The 25,693-nt window shown below is 39.1% G+C and overlaps 1 protein-coding gene across 1 annotated transcript in view; it reads right to left on the bottom strand.

Annotated features, from left to right (window-relative positions):
* Nucleotides 1–273: 273 nt before the first annotated feature.
* RSU1 (Ras suppressor protein 1) overlaps nt 274–25,693 on the bottom strand; it is a 229,362-nt gene continuing 203,942 nt past the window's right edge. The window contains exons 9-10 of the mRNA XM_043967030.1: nt 799–936; nt 274–756 (exon numbers count right to left, since the gene is read on the bottom strand). Of these exons, the coding sequence (XP_043822965.1) occupies nt 834–936 (103 nt within the window). The 3' untranslated portion in view covers nt 274–756; nt 799–833. The remainder of the gene's footprint in view (nt 757–798; nt 937–25,693) is intronic.

Here is a 25,693-nt window from a genome sequence, read left to right on the forward strand (position 1 = left end):
TCGTTTGGCAGAATCTCCTAGAGACTCATTTCTTCTGCTTCTTCCTAATTTAGAAACAGTCTTTCAAAAAAAATGACATCGATGTGGGAAAAAACTAACTCTGGTTTAATTTCCCATTTTTTGTTCATGGAAGACTTCAGAGCCTATCTTCTACAACCACTAAAATATCATGATAATGCTTTAGGGGGGAAAAAAGTCAGTAAACAAAAATGTGTATTCCCCAAGATCCCATTATTTTGAGTTCTATTAAAGAAGCAACATGTGATACGAATAAAAGATTTTATTAAAATCATTTATTAGTAAAATGAACATAGTATCTTGGTGGTACAAGGACACAGATGATAGCACAAGGGGGGAATATTTGCATGACTTAATAGAATAAAAGCTATTATACATGTGTTAATGTACACACAAATAGAAGAATGAGCAGTGTTAAGCTCTAGTAAATGGTTACAAGGCTTTAATTTTTCTTGATAATATGGAACTTCATGATTCTTATTCAAGGATTAAAAGCTGAGCCTTCTTTGGAATTTGCAGTCAGAACAGATCTTGGCTTCCTTTATTTGGCACCTCTGATAAGACACACAGAAACAGGTATCTGCAAAAATCCAGCATCTTCCCAGAGGACAAAAATGCCAAGGGAATGAGGGTAAAGGTTAGAGAACTAGAAACAGAAAGAAAGCATGAAGCGCGCACGTGTGTGTGTGTGTGTGTGTGTGTGTGGTGTATGTGTCTGAGAGAGAGAGAGAGAGAGAGAGAGAGAGAGAGAGAGAGAGAGAGAGAGAGAGAGAGAGAGAGAGAGAGAGAGAGAAGTGTCAGTCCACACTAAATCCTTATTTGTTCTTGGCTGTCAGGGGTTTCCGGCTGATCTTCTTTGATTTGTCATTATTCTTCTTCGGAGGCTCTGGGTTTGCTTGCATGTGTCTGCCATAGAGGCTGCAGAGACGAGAGAGATACAAAAATATGAGATGTAGTCTATTCAAATAAAACAAGTTTCCATTGGTAGCACTTTAAACAATACATTAATCTCCAGAAATACTTAGTTACCCAGCCAAAGAAAAGCAGGAGAGGTCACTTCTATTTTCTCTGGGTCACTATTTTTTTGAAACACACACACACACACACACACACACACACACACACACACCCCTTGAAACATGTGGATCACCTTGAGGGGTGAGACTCCCAGAATCCCACATTTGCAGGACAGGGTAGGAGAACAGCAAATAAGGAATTCTTTTTCCTCATGGAGACTGCTGAACAGTCTAATAGGGAACCATGCTTCCAAGGGCAGTGAGTGTTTAAGTCGACGATGACAAAAATTGGGTTGAACTGGAGAGATAGAGTGTCCATTTAGAGAAAAGTGAGCATTCTACCTAACCAGAGAGCCCAGGGGCTCGCTAATGTGACAGAGAGCAATGGTGTCAGAGGCGGCTCCTGCTGCTCCCTCATGATTGATGGTGCTGGGAGAGCTACCAACACATCAATGGCACATTAATAAGGACCACTGATTAAATGTTGACAAAGTGTCCTACAATTAAGGTGGATGGCATTCGCAGCAAGGCTAAGGCAGTTCCATGGCTGGGAGGATTTAGCGGAACACCAGATAGTAATTAATAGATAATTTATGAGTAATCCTGATTAAACTAAATTAAAAGCCAGCCCCAAATAAATACACCTCCAACTTAACTTGTTATTGACTTAAGCTGCCTCTTGGAGAAGGGCCCTGTGGCTCCCTCAGCACCTCCTTGGGAAAGGCATGCTGTGTTCTCCTTGCTGAATTTCAGCTGTACTAACACACGCGTGTTGACATAAATGCTGGCTCCCTGTACAAGGTGTCCCCAGGTAGGATTGTCCTCTCGGGTACATCTGATTCCTCTGTCCTAGCAGTCTGCCTGGATGAACTTCTGGCCACACGTGGTAGAGAGATTCTTACTTATTTATTCATTTATTCATTCATTTACTTGTTTGTTTGGTTAGGTTAATGCCCTCGGTGTGTCTTTCCCCTTTTAGTCCTTGCAAACAGCTGTGGCTAACAGTTTTAACGCTGCATCGGAGGCCTCCCGTGCCTGGGACAGTCCTTACTCACCTCTGCCTCCTGGAACCCCAGTTTCTTTCAAAGTTCAGATGAACTACCCCTTGTTCCTGAGGCCTTCCCTGGTATGCCCTCCCCCAATTAATTACCTTGCATCTACTCAGAGGGACAAGCCGTCTCCCAACAGAGTGTAAACTCATTGAGGGCAGGGCCTGCTTCACTTTTTTTCTTTGCATCATAAGCCCTCGCAAAATGTCTGGCACCAGATTTTGGGGGGATGGGTTTGCACATTATGTTGAGTAGGAAAGCCAGGATCTGAGTTGTTGAAAGCATGTGGAACTATCGTGGTAGTGAATTCAGGAAAAGTCTAAGACTGCCTGGCTTTACTATGGTTTTTCAAGTTAATATCTCTGTGAGGCAGATGAGAATCACTTCTCCCTCAAAGGCTCAGAGTTACATGAGCTGTCCAGCACTTTTGGAGTGAGTCACAAGGGAAGCTCCAGAGAACAGACTCAGTTCTTAGTTCTAGCCATTAGGTCCTTCTGGCTGTGTAGGGAGATGAGGTGGGCTCTTTAGTTGGGTGTCATTCTTAAATACTTCAGGGCAAGCCTCTCTGGCCCCAGCCTAGAGCCTGGTCCGTGTGGACCAATGATTGGAACGTCTAACCAAAGAGGCTAGGTGCCACTGGCACCTGTGGACACCCCAGCTACCCTAGAAAACCTAGGGATGGAGGAACCTCTGCTCCTCGATGTCAACTTGCCTTTCTGTGGATTGTTGGGGGGCAGGGAGAGAAGAACTAAACTTCTGAATTCAGAAACAGTTGATACTGGATGGGAAACAACATTTTAGGTAACCTTTCACTCCAATCACACGCTCTTTCCTGCAAACCAATAAATACCCAAGTCCCCAGCTTGTCAAAATCTTCCTTGCACTGACTGGGTCAGTGTTTCTGACTACTCACTTGTGATATCTATTGTTCACACGTGGAGACTAGAAATGGAAGCCTTGATGACTCCGGGAAACCAAGCTGACTCAGCACATTCTATTTAACGTAACAGAATTTAGAGTTGGGGCCGACTAAAGGGATCACGGGATCACAGGATCACAGGATCATGGACTCTCAGAGCTGGAAGGGAGCTATGGGGCCAGCTCGTCCAGGCCACAGCTGCCTGCCCTCTACAGCTTACTGGACAAATGGTTATCCAACCTTACCTGAAGACCTCCCAAGAGCGTCCATTTTACCTTTGGATACCTCTAGTTTTTAAGGATTTTTTTTTTCTTTTCTCAAACCTAGAGTTGCCTCTTGAAATTTTACCTAATTCTGTTCTCTAGGATCAAGGAGAACAAGTTTATCCTTCTGTGTGACCCTGGATGAGTCACATAACTCTATTTGCCTTGGTTTCCTCATCAATAAAATGGGCATAATCGCACCCACCACCCAAGGCTGTTGTGAGGCTTGAATGAGATGATAATTGTAAAGCATTTGGCACAGTGCCCGGCATATAGAAAGCATGATATAAACGTTAGTCATCACCGTCATCCTTCTATTAAAACAATAGCTGCTACCACCTCATCCCCTCCAAGTCACCTCTTCTTCAGGCTCAAACACACCCTTAGATCCTCATGATTCTGGCACCCTGATCACATCCCTTTCCCGATCATCAATGTCCTTCCTGAAATGTGACACCTAGAAATGAACAAATACTAAAGGGAGGGCTCTGGACACAAGAGATGGCAGAGTCAACAGCACCATTAACTTCTTCATTCTGGATACTCTGCCTCTTGATGACACCTAAGATTTCCTGGGGGGGGAGGACTGGAACTGTATTTTAATGGTTATACTGTGCTCCTGGGGAGGGTCTCCCTTTACCAATGCAGATCTCATCACCTGCTCTGTGGCTTCTGGTCTCAGAGGTTTACCTGGGGTGAAGGGACACAGCCAGGATGTTTGGGTGGTGGGACTTGAACCCAGATCATCCATAACACTGTTGAATAATATTGAACTTGCAGTGTGTGTACAACAGTAGTCAGATTTTTTTTTTCCTGACAAAGTCTTTCTGTCATTCCTTCCCTATCTTGTGCTTGTGGAGTTGGTTTTTTGCATCCAGTTGTAAGATTTGACCTTTATCACAGTTCTGATGATCAGTTTTGACTCACCTTTCTAGGTGGCCATTACCTTTTTAATTGGGGTCCTATCACAGTGTTTTAGGTAGGCCTAAGGGCTTTGATTCATTTGCAAATAAGAGAAGCAGGAAACAGCCCAGGGCCCTAATCTTGGGCTAGGCACAAATCTTTGAGAGATCTGATTTGAGATGTCAAGAAGACATCAAATGATTCATGGCAACTCTTGAGGATAATTCATTTAACCAGTTCTGATATTACCTAGCTCTACTACCACCTAGCCCATACTTCTCCATATTATGCATAAAAACAGCAGAAGAGAGACTGGCAGATGCTTGGCTAAATCTAGGTGAGCTCTATCTATAGCAGTCTTGTAGCTTGATTGGGGGTGGGGGGGAAAGTCTGCCTCATCTCCTAATCCCCAAACTGCTTTTCCCTTTCTTGAGAAAGCAGCTGCTTTTTTCCCAAACCTCCTTCACTCCTATTCTTCCAGTTCTTTCAAAGATCACCAAAAAATGACTCAGAAATCACACCTGCCATTTCTTTCAGTAAAACAAGAGGCATAGCTTCTGCCAGCCTGGTGAGTTGAACTCATCAAGGATGGCTAGGTAACCTGTTGGTAGCTCCCTAATTACTTGGAGTTCAATTTCTTTTTGGCTATTTTCATTGTCCTTCACAGCCTGAAGCTCATTTTCCTTGGCAAAGAAAACCGATTGGAGGATTTCTGTCCTCTCTGTTGTCAGTTATCACCGGTCCATTCACACTGGGGATGCTAGCTAGAGAGACAGAGATATATCTAGATCTATCTGTAGATATAATTATAGATATCTATCAATAGATGCTATATCAATAGCTATCTATAAATGCTATATCTATAGCTATAGATATGATAGCTATATTGATATTAGATTTGTATGTATTGAGAGAGATACCTCTTGATGGATATCTCTCTTTCTAGTTATCTATCTCTTCTTTGATCTTCTCTTTTTCCTCTATGTAGCTAAAACCAAAAACAAAACAAAAATCCTGTTTTTCTTTATCCTTTCTCTTCTTTAATAAACTCAGTTCATTTGGAGTTTTAGCACCCCTGTTAAGATTGTGGTACAGTCCCATCCCATGCTTTTCTCTATATCTTTCATTAACTGCCATTGCTTTCAACTTTTTTTTTTTAACTCATAAATTTTGTTTCGACACATCAGTTAGTTATCGAGGATTTTTAAAATCTAAGTTGGTTGAAGATTTTTCTTTAGACAACTCTCCCTTTTATCCTATTCTCTCTCTCTCTCTCTCTCTCTCTCTCTCTCTCTCTCTCTCTCTCTCTTTATATATATATATATATTTGGATCTAGAGAACTTAATGTAAATTTTTAGAGCTTCACAAACCTACACACCTTACCTGATTTCTCCCGTAGAAGATTGATCTATAGGATTCTCCTGACAGTTTCTATTAATCCTTTGAAATATGCTCTAAAAAAAACCAAATAAACTAGTATGCATGTTTGACTATGCCTGAGTTTCCTCTCCTTTTCTATCACAACTTATAATGTCACTCCCACCCCCTACTTCTCATCATCTCTACATTAGCAAACAGTTCTTTCTTATTGACTGGTGAGAATTCAATTGAAAATAACCATTTTCCTTCACTGGTTTCTCTACTTTTGAAGGATGCTTGCTAGAAAACAGTTAGATGTTCTGCTTGTTATCAGAGAGGGAGCCCTGGATCATATAATTTAGTCCTTTAACCTTTAAAATCTTGTTCTTTCAGATATCTTTGGCTTTTATTTTACCTTCATTTCTAAACATATAAACATATGCACACACAACCTTTTCCAGGCTGCACCTCTGACTCACCTCCACAGGACCTCATCTACCTCTTCACCTGGGAAGCTCATTCTATTCCTGGACTACTTCTCATATTGGCTGTACTCGGCAACCTCAGAAGTCTCCCTCCAACTGGCTAGTTCCTCCTAGAATCTCCATTTTATGGAAGATGCCCAATCTTACCCCATCTCCATTCTTTATCAGACTGCATTTTCTACACTTTCTCTACCATGAAGAATATCGTCAGCCTCCCATTTTCTCCCGGCCCTTGGTTTTCATCTCAAGTGTGGTCAGTTCTCCTTTGGAATGTAAGCTGTGTGAGGGAAAGGATTAGTTTTTTGTTTTGTTTTTTTTTTGCTGGGGGGTTTATTTTTTGTTATTTTACTAAATATGCACAGTGCCTGGCGTGCTTAATAAATGCTTGTTTACACACACACACACACACACACACACACACACACACACACACACACACACACACACACACACACACGCTTGCCCCCTCCCTCCCTGCATTCCAATTTGGAAAACCATCACTTAAAACAGGATCACAAAAGAGGCTAGGGGAAAAAAAAAAAACCAGTTCTGCAAAGTAATCAACATACCAACGACACCCGATGGTGTATACAATATTTCATATCAACAGCTCCCCCACCTCTACAAAGAAGGGGAGAAAGCTCTTATTTTCTCAACTCTTCTCTGGGGCCAAACTTACTCTCTAAAACTACACACCATTATTTCTTTGTGTGTGTGTGTGTGTGTGGTTATTTTTATTCTCAGCTTCTCTCCCCTCTCATTTTACAGAAAAAACCTGAAGCCTGGTGGGGTTAAATGATGTACCTAATTAGGGTCCTATAAGCAATAAGGCACAGTTGGGATTTGAACTCAGACCCTCAGAGTGGATATTCAGTGCTTACACTTCCCCACATATTGCCATGAATAGTATAAACTGGAACCTACTTTTCCTTCGAGTGTATTTTTCACCTGGGTACTTCCATTTGCACAAAGGATTACAAGGCAGTCGATGAAAGCAGTGGGAGACAATGTATACTGAGGGAGATTTGCCCAGGGTCACCCAATGCGGTAGCAGTAGCCTAGTGCTCAAGCTCAGAAAACCCCAAGGACCCTATGCCTGAGAGTCCTTGGAAAGCCTTCTTATGTCTGCTGAAAAGTGAGGTTTGTAGAGGGTAATTGGTTGGGAAGTGATCAAGGGTCGGGGTGAGGGGCTGGGATGAAGAGCCCTCTCCAGGGACAGTGAAAGAAGCATTTAATCTCAGCAGCCTGGTGAACAGACTTCTAGGCTGAAGAACATTTCAAAGGAGAGAGTTTTTCAGAAGCTTTTGGCTGGAAGATATACAAGTGAATGAGAGCTCAGGACTCTCAGACTCAGTAGTGCATGTACACTACGTGTGTGAGGTTTGGAGCAATCAGGCAGAGAGGGTATGACAAAGGAGGGGGGGCATCCAATTAAAGATTCCTCTCCTCCCCCATTAAGATCACAGAAAGAATTACAATGAAAAGTTATTTATCCTTTCTCTATATCTCAAAGCTAAGCAACTTGGAGCAGATGTATCCCAGGCACCGGCATACTGCCTGCTTTTAACTAGAAACTTTCAAGTATCTGATGCTTAAAATCGAGGGAGGGCAAGTTCAGTGCCGACATGTCAAATATGTAGTAACCTTTGCAAAGAGAAAAAAAAATCATTATTTCCAAGTAGTATGATACATATGCTTCTTAATGATTTCTTGTATGATGGTAAGCAGTGATTACCTTGTCAAAATTCTGTGTCTCCTCTAGGGCCTAGCATAGTGATCTAAATACAGTAGGCACTTAATTTCTTAAAAAATAATGAATTAAATCAAAGCAAATGAAATTTATTTTATTTTATTTTATTTTGCAGGGTAATTAGGGTTAAATGACTTGCCCAGGGTTACACAGCTAGTGTCAAGTGTCTGAAGCCACATTTGAACTCAGGTCCTCCTGAATCCAGCAGTGGTGCTTTATCCACTGCACCACCTAGCTGCCCCTGTAAATGAAATTTAATAAGGGGCTTGTCATATCTGGAAAAAGACTCAGTTCAAAGAGCTGACCATTTATAAAGCACCGGCGAGAGGCGGTATTGTGGAGAATAGAGAATGCTAGACTGGGGGCCAAAGGACTTGACTTTGCAATACCAGTTGTGCCAATTCATTGCACATTGCATTCTCAGATGAGTCATTTACCCTCTGTGGGGCTCAGTGCCCTTATCTGTAAAATGAGGGGACTGTGGGAAGAACTGGGTTCAACCTTTGCCTCTGTTGCTAAGTCCCTAGCTGGGTGACCTTCCTGGACTGTAAAATGAGAGGGTTGGGACAGATGGCTTCCGAGGTACCTTCTTAAGTCTATGATGCCATGGCTAAATGACCACTGAGGTCCATTTAGTTCAGCTCTAAAACTATGGTCCTACTATGTCCAAGGTATTGTTTTCCACACTGCATTAAAAAAGACAAACGAGGACATAATTCCTGCCCACAAATAAGCAATGTATAGACATATAAATAATTATATAGAAGAGAAACAAGTTATACAAAGTGTTTTGAAGACGGACACAACACTAATAACTGGGTATCAGGGAAGGAGCCTCAAAGGTGAACCTGTATGGTAGGAGGTGGTGCCTGTGTCCTGTACTTTGAAGGAAACTAGGGACCCTAGGGGTGGGGGTGAGGAGGGAGTTCATTCTAGAAGCGTACAAAAGCTGGGAGGTGGGAGATGAGATTTTATATCCAAGGAATGGTACTTGGAATGGAAAATACATGGGATATAACAAAATAAAAACCAGAAAGGCAGGTGAGGCCAGGCTGTGGAAGGCTTTAAATATTGGTATTCTATCCTAGAAGCAACAGGACATCAAAGAAGAGCTCTGGGTTCCTCTTATTTCCTGCCTCTCTGTGTCACTTGGAGCTGCTGAACAATCCTTTCTGAAGCCTTTTCCTATCTCAACTTTGCAAGTATCTTTTCCTTCCTGCTGCTTCTTTCTAATGCATTTCTCTCTGCTCCTTCCAGCAGCTCACAAAGCTCTGCACCTCTTGGACTTTTGCACCTGCTCCCATGTTGACTTGTAGCTTCTCCAATCTGGTTGTGGATTCCAGTTCTGTTTCCTTGATAACACCATAAGCTTCTGGAGGACAAAGACCACGACAGCTATTGCTTTGATCTCTCCCAGAGTGTTTAGCTAGCACATTGCTAACTAGAGATGAAGTCCATTGGAATTATAGAGCTAAAAACTATTTGGTCCAATTGCTTCCCTAGACAAATAACTGAGTCCCAAGGCGATGAATGATTTGGCTAAAGTTAGACAGTCTCAGAACTAAAATCTGGACACAGACCTCCTGACTTATGATTTCCACTGCAGCGCATCTTGTCTCTACAAGCTAGGTATAGGATGTTGTCTGTCTGTCATATGATCACATCATATGTCTCTAAGCTGGTGAGTTAAGAGAGAGGCACAGTAACTAATTAACTTTACCCTCAACCCTCATCTGCCACACCTCCCAGAACAAAGAGCCTAAAAGTAAGTGATGGCGGCAATTCCCTTTATCATTACCAAAGAGTTACTTTAAATTTTAGGTAGAATGTTAAATACTCCAAAGCCAATTCAGTAAATTATGCGACCTATGATGCAAAAAGATAAATTTCAAATCTCTATAATTACCTTATATAGAAAATGTAAGATATTAAGCTTAGGATTACATAGATAAAGAATTGCTGAATCTTAAAAAATAATGAAAGCACTCACATTACTCCTAGGAGTAGTCTTATTATGTCAGAAGGCAATGATTGCTTGAGATCCCATCCATGAGACAGTTCTGAACTCACTGACAGCAGTATGGATCTGTCACTCTCTTTTGTGAAGCCTGATTCACAGCATCCCTCCTGCCCCCAACCCCCCCACATACTGTTTTAGGAAAAGGTTGTAAAATGTAACTACATCCATATAACAGCATATAATCCCATGTGAAGATATAGATAAATATATGAACCTACCCTCCCAATGTATGCTGTATTTGTTTTTATATTTAATTTATCTGTACACATGCTGGTCCCCAGGAGAATATAAGTTCCTAGGGCTTATGTATCTCCAGCATCTACCACATAGAAACTTCTTAATAAATGTTAGCTGAATTAAGTTCAATTGAAACTTGAAATTCATGGAAAATGGATAGCTATGTATATTTATTACATCCATTTTAACTTTCTCCCCTTTTCCACATTAATATTCTTCTTATACAGATAATTCCAACAGAGTGATTGATATTCAGTGAAGGCCAGTTGTTTCCTTAGATGATCTTGCCATCGCTATAAGCTGTAAATTCAGAATCACAGAATGTACAAGCTGGAAAGGACCTTAGAGATTCTCTAGAAACACATGGAGAAATGAACCCCCAGTACACTTCCCTCCTCACTATCTGCCCCACTAGAGAGGAGAAATGAGAGCTTTGGAACAGCCAAACTCATTGTATCATGCAAGAGAGATGCTCATTAAACTTCATCATCCTGTCTACTTTAATGATGCCTTTACTTAATAAAAATTCCCTGAGCAGTTGCAAGGATATTAGGCAAGGTCTTTGGTTATGTATCAGGGGTCCAAGCTGTCACTGGCAAGCATGCAGTTCAGGAGGTATACTCCCTGGGGAAGGAGCAAACACAGCTTTCATGTAATAAATGCAGAGAGAATCAATACCCACGACTTGCTACATTACTTAAGCATTTAAGAAAATAGGTGATCCCTTTAAATTACACTGGAAAGTGCTAAATGCTGCAAGTTCTATAATAAGCTGAGAGGAGGGGTAAGGAATGGGAACAGTTACCATCACCAGGATAGTCCTCTAAGTTATTAGAAAAAAAACATATTTCATAGAAGGATCATATAATTCTTTAATAAACCACTGTGAACTACTTCTAAAGGATAACAAGTTAAACAAAGTACTTATCCTCAAGGCCAAGCTGAGACAAACTGTGAACAATTCCAGTTTTTCAATGTACAATTCATCCAGCACTGAGGTACACCAGTTTCACACTGGCACAAGCAATGTCCCTCAAAGCTCCAAGGAGCTGGGAGCTCATCAATGTGGGTGTGGTCTACAGTGATATAGATCATTACTCGTCTGTGCCTGCCCAGATGCTCATCCGCAGCCTCCCACAAAGTCTCTAGTGGGGGTCCACCCAATGTGCTGAGTACCCCTGTTCTTTTTACATTGTGTAGATTACCAAGGGGGTCACAAAGGATATGCAGAAGTTATCTCTTGTTCTTGCTTTGTGCCCAACAGCCCATCTTTTTTTTTTTTAAATCATGTAAGTCTTGGATGGCATCTTTTCGACTGCTTTTCCACTCAATCCCTTATTTGTGATGTGCTGCAGTCTACATATACCTATCAATGCATCTCTCTTCTGCCTTTTAGGTAGTTTTCTGCTTTCCTATTGTCAGGGACTATAAATTCTGTCAGGGTTGTAAACTCTGGCTATTTAAAGCACTAATTAAGAGGGATAAAACCTATTTATCATGCATAACAATTTTGCATGTGATCACAGCACAGCTAGAATACCATACTTGGCATGTATGGAAAGTTAAAAAAACACACACACACACACACATACATACACACACACACACACACACACACACACACACACACACACACACACACACACATACACCCTCAAGAAAAAAGCCTTCAAGGCATGGTTTAGATTTTGGCCTTTAACATCTATGAAATCCATTCTTAAAAGTATCAATGTGGCTTTTGGCAAAATGACTCTGGCTTTCAGAACCCAGTGGTAAATTTCCAGTAGCCACTTCCATCTCCTGAACAGCACACCGGTATGCTCATATATTACTGGTTTATGAGGGGCCTTATGGAAGATTCAGACTCCAATTGCAGCTCTCTGCTCACCAGCGAGGTGACCTCCGGAATGCCACAACCTCTCAAAGCCTTCAGTCTTCTTGTCTCTAAAATGAGGGGCTTGCATTAGATGGTCTCCAAGGAAATTTTTGGCTCTCACGTTCTATGAATTCTTCTATTAGGATTCCAGTAATGTCAAAATTAGCTAAAGAAACAACTGACCTTTATGGAATATCAATCACATCTGTTACCATTCCATGCATAATAGGACCAGTTCTGTATGAAAGGGAATAGAGTAAAACTTGAGAAAAAAAGAAAAAAAAAGAAATCCTTTTTCTTTGGTAAATGGATTTAAGATCAAAGTGACTCCCTATCACTGCAACCATGGAAGAGAATAATTCTCTTGGATCATATTTCAATTCAATTAAATGCCTACTATGTGCAAAGTAAGTATTAGGGCTACAAAGACAAAAATGAAAGAGAAACTTCCTTCTAGGACTTTACATTTTACTGGGGGAGGGGATATAATATCAATCACTCAGACAACAAATACTGATTAAGAACTATGTGGGGGCAGCTAGGTGGCACAGTGGATAGAGCACCAGCACTGTATTCAGGAGGACCTGAGTTCAAATTTGGCCTCAGACATTTGACACTTACTAGCTGTGTGCCCCTGGACAAGTCACTTAACCCTCATTGCTCTGTAAACAAACAAACAAACAAACAAAAAACAAAAAACTATGTACCAGACACTGTATTTGGTGCTGGAGGTACAAAGATAAAGTGATTTTTAAACAATTTTACTTTACTCAATGACTTTACATTTTGTCAAATGTATATACAGAAAAATATAATCTGAGGTAGAAGAAGGAACTAAAAACTTGGGGGACTGGGTAGGCTTTGTGTAGGATAGGAACCTTGAGCTAAGCCTTTTTTTTTGGTTGAATATTTTATTTTTTTCCAATTACACACAAAAAAACTTAACATTCATTAAAAAAGTTTGAGTTCCAGGGGCAGCTAGGTGGTACAGTGGATAAAGCACCAGCTCTGGATTCGGGAGGATCTGAGTTCAAATCTGACCTCAGACACTCGACACTTACCTTAGCTGTGGGACCCTGGGCAAGTCACTTAACCCTCATTGCCCTGCCCCCCCCCCCCCCCCCGCAAAAAAAAGTCTGAGTTCCAAATTCTCTCCCCTCTTTCCTTCCCATGTCCTCACTGAGAAAGCAGTCAATTTGATATAGGCAATAAATGTGTAGTCATGCAAAACATATTACCATATTAATCAATTTATGAATGAAACAGACCAAAAAAAACACCACCCAGTACCAAGAAAAAAAGTTTTAAAAAAATGCTTCTATCTGTATTCAGACTATCAGTTCTCTCTCTGGAAGGCAGTAACATTTTTCATCATGAGTCCCTTGGAATTGTCTTGGATCACTGTGTTGCTGAGAACAACTAAGTCATTTACAGATGATCATCATATAATATTGCTGCTCCTGTGTACAATTTTTCTGGTTCTGCTCACTTCACAGTGAATCAATTCATGTAAGTGTTTCCAGGCTTTTCTGAAAGCATCCTGCTCATCATTTCTTACACAACAGTATTCCATCACAATCAAATACCACAGCTTCTTCAGCAATTCCCCAATCGATGGACATCCCCTCAATTTCCAATTCTTTGTCACCACAAAAGAATTGCTATAAATATTTTTGTACATATGGGTCCTTTTTTTTAAATAAAAAAAATATCTCTGGAATACAGACCTAGTTGCAGTATTTCTTGGGTGAAAGGGTATGCGACATTTTATAGCCCTTGGGTCCCTGAGCTAATCCTTGAATAAAGATTTTGAGAGAAGTGAGGAAGGAGTGCATTCCAGGCACCAGGGGACAGCCCATGGAAAGGTCAGAGATAGGAGATGTAATACTGAGTTCAAAGAATAACTAGGCAATCGGGTTCAGTTTAGCTAAAATGTAGCATTCATAAAGGGAAGACAATTGAAACACTGAAAAAAATTTCAGAGAGCTTTAAATGCCAGGTTGGATCATATCATATCAAGGACAAACTTTGAGTCATTGAAGACTTTTGAGCAGGGGAGTGACCCAGTCAAATTTAGTCCTTAAGAGGTCTACTTTCACAGCCATGGGAAAGATGAAGTGGAGAAGAGAGATAATTCCATGGTATATTACAATAGTCCAAGTGAGAGGGGGTGAGGGCCTGAACTAATGGAGAGAAGAGGAGAGAAATGAGAGCTACTGTGGAGGCAGAATGAATAACACCCACATAGGGAAGTGAGAGAGAGGAATGGCCATAGACACTATCTGTCCCATATATGTATATAAATACAATTGCCTCCAGGTGATTTTGTTTCAGTCATTTACATAAATTGTTTCCTCTTGACCAGAGAGCAATCAGTGTTGGACTGCATTCAATTTATTAAGGGCTTACTATGTGCCAGGCAGTGAGTGTTGAGTGCTGATAATAATAGCAACTGCCCTTTCTTGGTGCTTTATCTCAATGATGTATTCCCACAGTCCTATGAGGGACATAGTACAGGTATCACTATGGCAGTGGGACTGATGAGGAAATCCAGTCAGTTGACTTCCTGGTTCATGGTCACATATACCCTGTTGGAAATGGGTTGAAAGAGTTTCCCTTGCTTGGAATTTTCCACATATTTGGGAAAATTGCTATATATGAAGAAGCAGCCCTGGTACTCTGCTGGATCTGAAACAAAAGCAGTTAAGGAGATATGGAAAAGGTTTCCAGAAAAGTACTCAAACAAATTTCAGTGATTTATGAATCTGGATTAAAAACACAAATATAAACAAGTTTGTGAAATAACAAGAAAAAAGACCCAAACTACAGCAGAAGCAGGCACCACAGTTTTGTACGAAATACTGAGAAGTCCCAAGTGAAATACAAATGATTTTGAAATCCTCCTGAAAATTCTGACATACACCTATATGGATGATCAAGATGTGATGGAAAAACAGTGGCATTATTTCATCTGTTCAAGCAGTTCAGGGGATATCACAACATCCAAGCAGGAAGAAGGCTCTTAATAGTACCTTGCTATTTATTTTGTACATTTAAAAAACGTAGAGTTATAAGGTAGACAATCATCAAACATGAACACCTCCACACACCAACGGCAGAAAACAGACTATACATGAATCTTCAAATCTATCCCTTATAGCTCGTTCCTTATAAATGCAATTTAATGGGTTTCTAATGATATCACCCTGCTTATCTGTACTGCCCTCTGGTTTTCTTTGTGTATTTTAGGAATGTTTCATTGGCACTCATTTCTATTCTTCCTCCTTTTTGTGCTTTATTATTGCCACCCTTCAAATTCCATCCTCTTTCCCCCCTTTTAAACACTATTCTCCCTGCCCCAAACAAAAGTATAGCTGAGGAACAATTTGTTACAGTGGTCATATCTGGAAATGTACATCTCATTTTTTTCCTACAGTGTATTATTTCTCATGGGAGGTATGCTTTATCATGAGTCATCTGGGTTGGCAGTTGGTCATTACATTGATCTAAGATCCTAAGTTTTTCAATGTTTTCTTTTACAATGTTGTGGTCACTGTTTAAATAGTCCTCCTGATTCTGCTCACTTAATTCAGCATCAGTTCATACAAGTCTTCTTAGATTTCTCATTATTTTATCCCTGACATCTTTTCTTATGAAGCTATAATATAAATTCACATATTATAATTTGTTCCCAGTTCTTTGTTACAATAGAAAGTGATGATTTAAGTATTTTAATACCTATAGATCCTTTGTCCTTGGCTATGATCTCTTTGAGGTATTTTGCCTAGTAATGGTATTATTCAGTCAGAGGGCAAGCAGCCTGTGTGATACAGTTTCAAAACGTTTTCCAGCAATGGTACAAATTCACAGCTCTACCAACAGCATGACAGTGTGCCTGTACTTCCACAACCCATCCAACAACTGTCAATTTTTTTTTTTTGCCAATCTAATCAGTATTAGGTAGAAACTCAGAGTTGCATTAATTTGCATTTCTTTTAGTATTAGTGATTTGGAGCAATGGCTCTTGTTCTTATATGTTTGTATCAATTTTCTATGTATCTTAAATAACAGATTTTTATCAGAGAAATTTGTGACAAAGATTCTACCCCTCAGTGGTTTCACTTTTTTTCTGTCCCCTCTCCTTTTTTTTTCCCTATCTCCTACCCCTGTTGTTTCCTTTCTAATGCTAACTGCATTTGTTTGGATTTTGTGTATGGGTTTTGTTTTTAAAATTTTATAAAATCAAAATTGTCTATCTCATATGATCCTCTCTGTCCTTTGTTTGGTCAAGATCTCTTCCCTTATTCATAGTTGCAAAAAATATTTCCTTCTACTTATATGTATGCAAAATGAAGTGAGCAAAACCAGGAGAACAATTTATACTGTAACATCAACACTGTAAAAACAAATACTTTTGAAAGACAGAAGGACTCTGCTTAAGACAATGTTCAATCTTGATTCCTGAGAATCAATGATGAAGGATGCTACCCACCTCCTGACAGAGAGGTAATGGACTAACATGCAAAATGAAACATTCATTTTTGGACATGGTCAATATGGGAATTCATTCTGCTTGACAGCGTTTATTTATCTCTTTTTCAGAGGGGCAGAGAGGGACATGAGAGGAAGAAAAAATAAATGCTTCATAATAGAAAAAATTAATAAAAATTCCTTCCATTCTTCTCTGATCTCTTTATCATATGATCTTATATTTCTAGTTTATTCTCCATTTGGAGGTTGTTGTGACATAAAGTGTGAGGTGCTGATCTAAGTCTATTTTTATGCCAGACTGTTTTCCAATTTTCCCAGTCGTTTTTGTGGACTACTGAGTTGTTACCCCAGTAATTGGAGTCCTTGAATTTATTGAATACTATGCTACTATGTTCAATTGCTTCTGGATCTAATGTACTTTATCTGTTTCACTGATCAATTTTTCTATTTTTTAGCCAGTGCCAGACTGCTTTGAAAATTAATGTTTTGTAGTGTAGTTTGAGATGGGGGTACTTCTAGGGCCCCTTCATTCCCATTTTCCTTTCCAGACTATGTAAATTAATATAAATAATATTGTCACTTTTGTATTAGCATCACCCAATCATGAACGATTAATCCCTCTCTAATTATTTAAGGCTTTCTTGATTTCTATACAGAGTGTTTTTTTAGTTGTGTTAATATATTTTTTGTGTATGTCTTAGTAAGTGGTTTACCAGGCATTTTTTATATTTGTAGTAATTTAGAATAGAATTCATTTTCCTCTCTGCTGGGTATGGCTGGTAAGGTACAAGAGAGGTAGATGATTTGTGTGGATTTATTCTGTATTCTACAACTTTGCTGAAGTTAATATTTCTCTTAATTTTTTAGCTGAATCCTCTAAATAAATCATCCTAAAATCTTAAAAAAATTCCATTTCCTCCTTTACTATGTTTATTTCCTTAGTATCATGGTAAAAAGTTTTAACAGTCAGTTAGATAATGGAGAGACGCCAGTTTTTTTTTTAGGACCACCCTTTTGGGGAGGAGACCAACAGCATGAGCTACGCACACCAGTCCGCCTGCGATGCACGCCAGATTGCCTGCTGAGCACTCGACTTCCGGGGTTTGAGCTTAAAAGGCAAGGAGAGAATGGAAGTGGGGCCTTTTTTCCTGCTCCGCTGGTCTCCTGGCTGCGCTGCACAGACAGACGCTGACTGGAGTTTGACTCGCCCGGCTCTCGGTTAACAGCACGCGCTTGACTCGGTCTTTCTCCCCAAAGGTGGCCTTGGGTTTTGGTGAGTTTTATACGGAATATAGACTAAGCCTAGACTTAAGATGATTTGTATTGTATTTGTACTTTCCTATCCTTCTAATCAACATCACCTTGTGACTACCATACAATAAAAGCTCTAACTAGAAAACCAGAAGCTTCTTCCATTTACTAGTCTGGGAGATAAATTAAGGGAAAGGTTAAGTTGGGGAGATTTATGATCTAATATCCAATTTTAATCTCACAGTATCTTTTTCTTGTCTTAAAGCTATCAATATAATTTCTAGAACGTCAAGGTGATCATAGTAGATAGAGAAGACTTCAAAGCCAGGAAGATCTGAGGTCAGTTTCCATCTCTGACAAACAGTGTGTGACCCCAGAGAGTAATGTAATCTCTTAGTTCTAAAGCCAAGCTTCTAGCTTTAAGCTGCAGAGAAGGTACCAAGAGTACATTGGTATGTAGAGATTCCTCCCCTAGGAATTCCTCATGCCAGTACAATCACAGGTTCAGTCTCTCTTTATTAAATAATAATGGTGACAATGGACATCTTTGCTTTATCCCTCATGTCATTGGAAAGACTCTTGTCCTCCATTATAGATGATGCTTATTCTTAGTTTTAAATAAATACTAATTATCTTACTAAAGAAAACTGTATTTATTCCCTGATTTCTAATGTGTTTAATTTTTTTTTCTTTTTTTAAAATAAAAGTATTTTATTATTTTCCAGTTACATGTAGAAATAGTTTATATGATTTCCTATTTCAAAATTTTCTCCCTCCCTGCCCCCCAGACAGCAGGTAATCTGATATAGGTTATATATACATAATAATATTTAACATATTTCTGCATTAGTCATGATATAAGAGAAGAATCAGAGCAAAAAAGGAAAAACCTCAAAACAGAAAACCAACAGCACCAAAGACAAAAGAAATAGTATGGTCCAATCAGCATCCATATTCCACAGTTCCTTTTTTTTTTTTTTGATTTGGAGAGCCTTTTCCATCATGAGTCCTTTGGAACTTTCTTGTACCATTGGATTGGTGAGAAGAATCTAGTCTATCACAGTTGATCAACACATAATGTTGATGACATCCCCTCAATTTCCAATTCCTTGCCACCACAAAAGAGCAGCTATAAATATTTTTGTACATGTGGGTCCTTTTCCCTTTTTAATGATCTCTTTGGGAAAAAGACCCAAAAGTGGTATTGCTAGGTCAAAGGATATGCACAGCTTTATAGCCCTTTGGGCATAATTCCAAATTGCTCTCCAGAATGGTTGGATCAGTTCACAGCTCCACCAACAATGCATTAGTGTTCCAATTTTTCCACAGCTTCTCCAACATTTATTATTTTCCTTTTTTTGTCATATTAGCCAATCTGACAGGTATCAGGTGGTACTTCAGAGTTGTTTTAATTTGCATCTCTCTAATCAATAGTGATTTAGAGCTTGTTTTTGTTTTTGTTTTTGCAGGGCAATGGGGATTAAGTGACTTGCCCAGGGTCACACAGCTAGTTAGTGTCAAGTGTCTGAGGCCGGATTTGAACTCAGGTACTCCTGAATCCAGGGTCGGTGCTTTATCCACTGCGCCAACTAGCCACCCCAGAGCATTTTTTCATATGGTAATAGATAGCTTTGATTTCTTCATCAGAAAACTGCCTGTTCATATCCTTTGACCATTTCTCAAATGGGTAATGACTTGGATTCTTATAAATTTTATTTAGTTCCCTATATATTTTAGAAATGAGGCCTTTATCAGAAGTACTGGCCATAAAAATTGTTTCCCAGCTTTCTGCCTCCCTTCTAATTTTGGATGCATTGCTTCTGTTTGTACAAACCCTTTTTAATTTAATGTAATCAAAATCCTCCATTTTGCATTTCATAATATTCTCTATCTCTTGTTTGGTCATAAACTACTCTCCTTTCCAAAGATCTGAAAAGTAGACTATTCCTTCTTCTCCTAATTTACCTATGGTATCACCTCTTATGTCTAAATCATGTACCCATTTTGACCTTATTTTAGTATAAGGTGTCAGATGTCAGTCTTCGCCTAATTTCTGCCATACTATCTTCCAGTTTTCCCAGCAGTTTTTGTCAAATACTGAATTCCTATCCCAGAAGCTGGGGTCTTTGGGTTTATCAAACAGTATATTACTAATGTCATTTACTACTGTGTCTCCTGTGCTTAACCTATTCCATTGCTCCTCCACTCTATTTCTTAGCCAGTACCATAGTTTTGATGACTACCGCTTTATAGTAGAGCTCCAGATTTGGTACAGCTAACCCACCTTGCTGTGCTAGTGTGTTTAAAATGAAAAGGCCTGGTATTTTGTCAAAAGTTTTTTGTTTCCTTTGTTAATATAATCACAGTATTTGTATTGCTTTTGTTATTCATATGGCCTCTTTTGTTTATTGTTTGCTATTGAGACAACCTGGCATTCCTGTTATAATTCTTGGTCAGACTGTATTATCTTTGTAATGCTAAGCCGGAATCTCTTTGCTAATATTTTATTCAATAGTTTTGCACTGATGTTAATTACATGTGTTGGTCTGTAGTTTTCTTTTTCTGACTTCTCACAATTTAAGTATCAGAATCATATATGTCTTATGGAAGGAATTTGATAGTGTAATGATTGGAATGACGCCACCTACTAGAGACTTGCTGTGGGAAAGCTCCACCATGAGGAAAATGCCTCAGAGGCATTGTGGCTTTTCCTTGGCGTCAGGAAATGACGTTTGCTCATGGGTGCTGTCTATCAAGGCTACCAGCCAATCAACTTGAGGAGCCTCCTATGGTCTGGGAGGAGACAGGAAGGAGGAAAGGGAGCCTGCACAGAGGGCGCTGGGGCTTTTTGGCTTCCTGACTTGATGGTGGTGGCGGCAGAGGACTTCACAGGAAATTTGAGGAAAGATAGGAATGCCAGGCTGTTAGAATTCTGTTCTCAATCTTTTTCTTTCTATTTTCCAATAAACCCTTAAAAACCTAAACTCGTTTTATCAGTGATTTTTAGTCAGTTTCCCCCAAAACTGGGGGAACAGATTAGAATCCACATTTAGAATCTTAAATTACACAGTTGGATGCCATTTTTCCCTATTTCTGCAAACAGTTTCTGCAAAATTACGGTTAATTATTCTTTGACTACTTGATAGAATTCACTTATAAATCCTTTGGCTATAGATTCCTCCCACCCTCATTGAGGTCCTTTATAACTCATTCATTTTTTAAAAAATGTGATTGGTGAATATAAATATAATTCTCTATTTCTTCTTCTGTTAATGTGGATATTTACTATTTCTGTAAATATTCATTGCTTAATTGATCATTATTTCTAAAATATAATTGAACAAAAGTTTCTTATAATTTCCTTCCCTCTCTCTTTGTTGATAATTAATACTCTCTCTCTCTCTCTTTCTGATGCTGGTAAATTTCTTCTTTTTAAATATCAGATTAAAACCAAAGATGCAGAATAAGACATGCATTTCTGGGTCAAAGTAAGAATAAGTTTTGCTTGATTATGTATATTTGTTACAGGGACTAGTTTTTTTTTTTTCCAACTGGGGTTGAGTGGGAAGAAGATGGAGAATAGAGATATAGTAGTAGGGGAAAAGGAAAGAAAAGAGGGTCATTGAAGAATCTCTTAAAAATATGTAGAAAAGAACAGAAGGTCCAATTGATAGTTACTTACTGAATTTATTATGTATCTAAAAATTTTTAAAAGCCACACACCCAATTCATTGAAATGTTCTTTCTCTCTTTTGCAAATGAATGTTTAGATATATACAGTTTCTTCAGTATTGATATGATGTTTCATTGCTCTCATTTTCTTTAGTGAAATAATCTAAGTAATCTGTTGGAAATAATCCATTTTTGCAAATGTGCAATACACAGCTGAAAATATACATATTCCTTTCTATTTCCATTCAGCAAATGCAGAGATCTAATATATTTAACTTTTCTAAATCCTATTCTGGTCTGTAACTTGTTTCTAATTTAAATCTTTTGCTATTTTTTTTTCCTGAAAGGGGTCTGAAAAATACATTTAGGTCTCCCACTGTTATACTTTCTCCATTTCCCCCCATAATATGATTAACTTTTCCTTTAAGTATGCTGGTGTTATGATATTTGGTGTACATATAAGTATTACTATTACTCTGTTATCTATGGTGCCTTTAAGCATAATGTAGTTTTCCTACTTATCTCTTAATCGTGTGTTTTTCTTTTTCCTTTTCTGAGATCATGATTGCTACCATTGATTTTTAAAATTCACCTGACACATAATAAACTCTGCTCCAGGTCCTCATTTTAACTCTGTGTGAATCCTTGATGTTTCTGGCATGTTTCTTAGAATATCATCTCATTTTGGCAGTCTAGAGGATAGTAAATAAATGTTTCATTATGAAACCAAACTCAGTATGGCTAGTGTACCAACTAGAATGAAATGATTTTGAGAAAAATTTTACAAGGCACTCTGGCAAATATGCTCTGTTTTGTTTACTGCTCTATATTGTTTCACCTATAGAAATTTAATGTATAATGGGATCAACCTTCTGTAGTTCTCAAATTAGTCTCTTAATAGAAGTTTCCTGACTAGAGAAGCCACAAAGGCCTTCTCTTACACAGGCAACCCTCCCCTTCCCCCCCCCCCCCTCCATTCCTGGATAGTTCTTCTCTGGCTTTCTCCAAGCCTCAGCTCAGATGCCACCAGCCCCCTATTCATGACTTTTCCTGATCCACCTAGACTTTTAGTGCTTCCTCTCCAAATTAATTTGTATTTTAGAGGCAACTTGGCAGAGTAAGTAGAGAGCTGCCTATCAGAAAGACCTGGGTTCAAATGCCACTACTGACAACTACTAGCTGTGTGACCTTGGGCAATTCTTAATCATAGACTGAGAAGGGATTTTAGTTGTTATCTGTTCTAAAGTCCTCACTTTACAAGTAAAGAAACCGAAGCCCAGAGGGATTGACTTATCCAAGGTAAATTTGAGGGTATCAAGTTACTTAGGCAGGTATTAAGTGGCAGAATTAGGATTTGAACACACATCCTCTGTCTCTAGTGCACTTAACCCATCTAAAGCTCTAAAATTAGAGGTTATAAAAAAAAGTTGGGATCTGCCTCATTCTGACAGGTCCTGAAATATCAACATATTGTTATGCCCAACCTTTAGTATTTCGGTGCCTTAAGAACACTTCTAAGTCTCAGAGTAAAAATTTTGTGTGGGAGACAAGAGCTTATAAACAAAACCCTCCCCCCACGCAAAGCACCTTTCATTTATGAATCTCAAGTGCTTCATCTAAGACTCTTACCCCAAAATACTCATGTGAGGTGTTATTATATTCCAAATACAGATGGCAAGACTGAGGTGCAAGTAAAAGTGTGAGGCAGAGATGCCAAGAGACCAGGGAAGCTTTGAAATAGCAGATTGAGTCGACAGTGCCCGCCTTTTGTTACTGTGTCTAGTACAATAGTTACATCTATTGTGCCCTCATTACAAGGATATAGGCGGGTGATAATTCATAAAAGGAACATGTGCCTGAGTAATTGTCAAATAATAACTAGACTTAGTTACAGTTATGAATGCACTGGTTTGCCATTGTACAGGAGGGGAGGGGAACGGGGAGGGTGTGGAACCCCAAATCCACAAACTACTCCTGAACAGCTATTATCTAAGGGGATTTCTGCCAACAATAGTCTTCCATAAATTATAAAAGCAGCCTCCCTCAGCAGCACCTGCTAAATTGAATGTTGGGAACCATCTAAATTTTTTTCTTGTATATGCATATACATTTTTGGCTTGGACATGAGATTTCATTGGTATAGGGAATTCCCCAGAGAGGAAATGCTACAACAGCCTGCAATTTAGAATCTTACTGAGCTGCCTGGGGCGCTAACAGGAAAGGGGTTATAAGATCATAAATTTAAAACTGGAAGAGATCTTAGAAGTCTTGGAGTTCAACTCTAGCATTTTACAGATGAGAAAACTGAGGCTCAAGGGAGCAAGGTCACTCAGAGGTGAGATTTGAACTTGGATCTTCTTGACCACAAGTCAAGTGCCCTATTCACTATGCCTGCCTGCTTCTAATTTTTGCCCTGATTGCCCTTGATTTTTGCAGGCAGTACGTGTCAGAGGACAATACTGTCGGATCATCCCAACTCCCTGGCCAACTCTCTCTCCACTAAGTCATGATGCCTCTCATAAATACATACTGTACATACTGACATATACACACATGCATGTGTGCACATATGTATATATACACATGTACTTTCTCTTAACATGTATACAGACACATATGTATGTATTTTCCCTAATATGCATACATGTCTTTCAGTTGAGTCCAATTCTTCATGACCCTATGAGCCACAGCATACCAAGGCTAGTATTTCATATATTAGTCAGTTTGAAAGTAGAAAATTTGGGGTTTCTAAATAGATGAGAAAAAGTACTCTGGGTTATCTTTTTGCTCTTGGAAGAAAGGTACTCTAGAATGGTAGTTAACTCTTTCAAGGAATGAGGGTGTTTATTGAGAACAATGGAGGGGGAGGCACACCAAAGAACACAGAAATATATAAAAACACCTCCAAGCCTAAACAAAATTACCATCACAAAGCTAATGCCCTTTACTCAATAGGAAGTGACAACAGGACCACATAGATTTAGAATGTGAAGGAACCTCAAACACTATGTAGTCCAACCCTCTCATTTCACAGATTGAAAACACCAAAGCCCCAAAGTTAAATGACTTTCTCAAGATCACATAAGTAGTAATGAACAGAAGTAGGTTTTCAGATTCTAAATACACTGCCTGTTTTATGTCCTATGCTATGGCCAGGACTGGTTCCATAGCCTTACTTCTCAGCTAGCGGACATATTTAACATGGTTATATATATACAGCATTTGGGCTACCCCCCCACACACCTGAAAGTCTGCTCCACTCCAGGTTATAAATAAGGATGAGGATAGTGGATTTGGAACTGGGTAGGAGAAGAATGTAGCACTGACAACATCAAGAAATGACAGAGAAAGAGAGGCGAGCAAAAGGAAGGCGTTTGCCCCTATACTACCTTAATCCCCTGACAGCATCATTGAGGACAGAGACAGTAAAATCACCAACAACGACTGGAGGAAATCAGTGACAGGGCAAATTAAGTAACCACACTTCAAAAACTCCGTAGGGAATTCCAGACTGTATCAAGAATGTGTGCAAAGAAAAGCGAGGGCTCTTTCTCAATACTGCACATTTCAATCCAAGAAGGACATTCTGATACACCGAGTGTCCACATACAAGTGAGGAACAGAAGAATCAGAGAAAATATTTTGCTGTTTATCATCCAGATACCAATGAAAGTACTTTTGTTCTAGTTTCTTTTGCTTTTCCCTTTTTATTGTTCCCTCATTTGTGCTGATTTTCAGGGGAGTAGAAAGCCATTGTGCTATTATGTTTTCTAGATGTCAGGAGACCCAGTTTTTGTTCATCCTCCTCAAGGAAAACCGTATGGTCTTGGGGAAGTCAGTCATTCTCTCTAGAAACTAAACTTGTTTCTTCTGTGAAATGAGGAGGCTGGACAAGATAAAGCTTCAGTTCTCTTCTAGTTGTAGCACATTTTTACTCTGTCTCTAGAAGAGATGGATTAATAATAAGAGATATGAGAACAAGACAAGGAAAAGAGGGAGGGAAGGAAGAAGAGGAGAAAAAAGACAGCATTTCTTATAATTTTCTAAAATAGAAATTGTTTGCAAAGACATTTCCAATATCAATGCACAGGAAGCCAAGGATACTAAGTCTACACCTGCATGTTAAAAGGTCTGAAAGCATAGTTGGTTTCTAAGAGCATAAGAGAAACATTTTCTGTTGAGTAAAGTAATGCTGAAATTTAAAAACATGGAGAAAGCACAGCCCACGATAAGTCGAAATCACTTAGGTCATTAAGTTAGGATTCCCCTCCCCCCCTTTATTTTAACTCATGCTTATTTTGGAATTCTTTAATATTTAATTCAACTTAATCTTAATGATTTTTAGTAGATGAAAGTTAGTTGTTCACATTGTCCACATTCTTC

Source organism: Dromiciops gliroides, chromosome 5 (genome assembly GCF_019393635.1).
Source record: "Dromiciops gliroides isolate mDroGli1 chromosome 5, mDroGli1.pri, whole genome shotgun sequence".
NCBI lineage: Eukaryota > Metazoa > Chordata > Mammalia > Microbiotheria > Microbiotheriidae > Dromiciops > Dromiciops gliroides.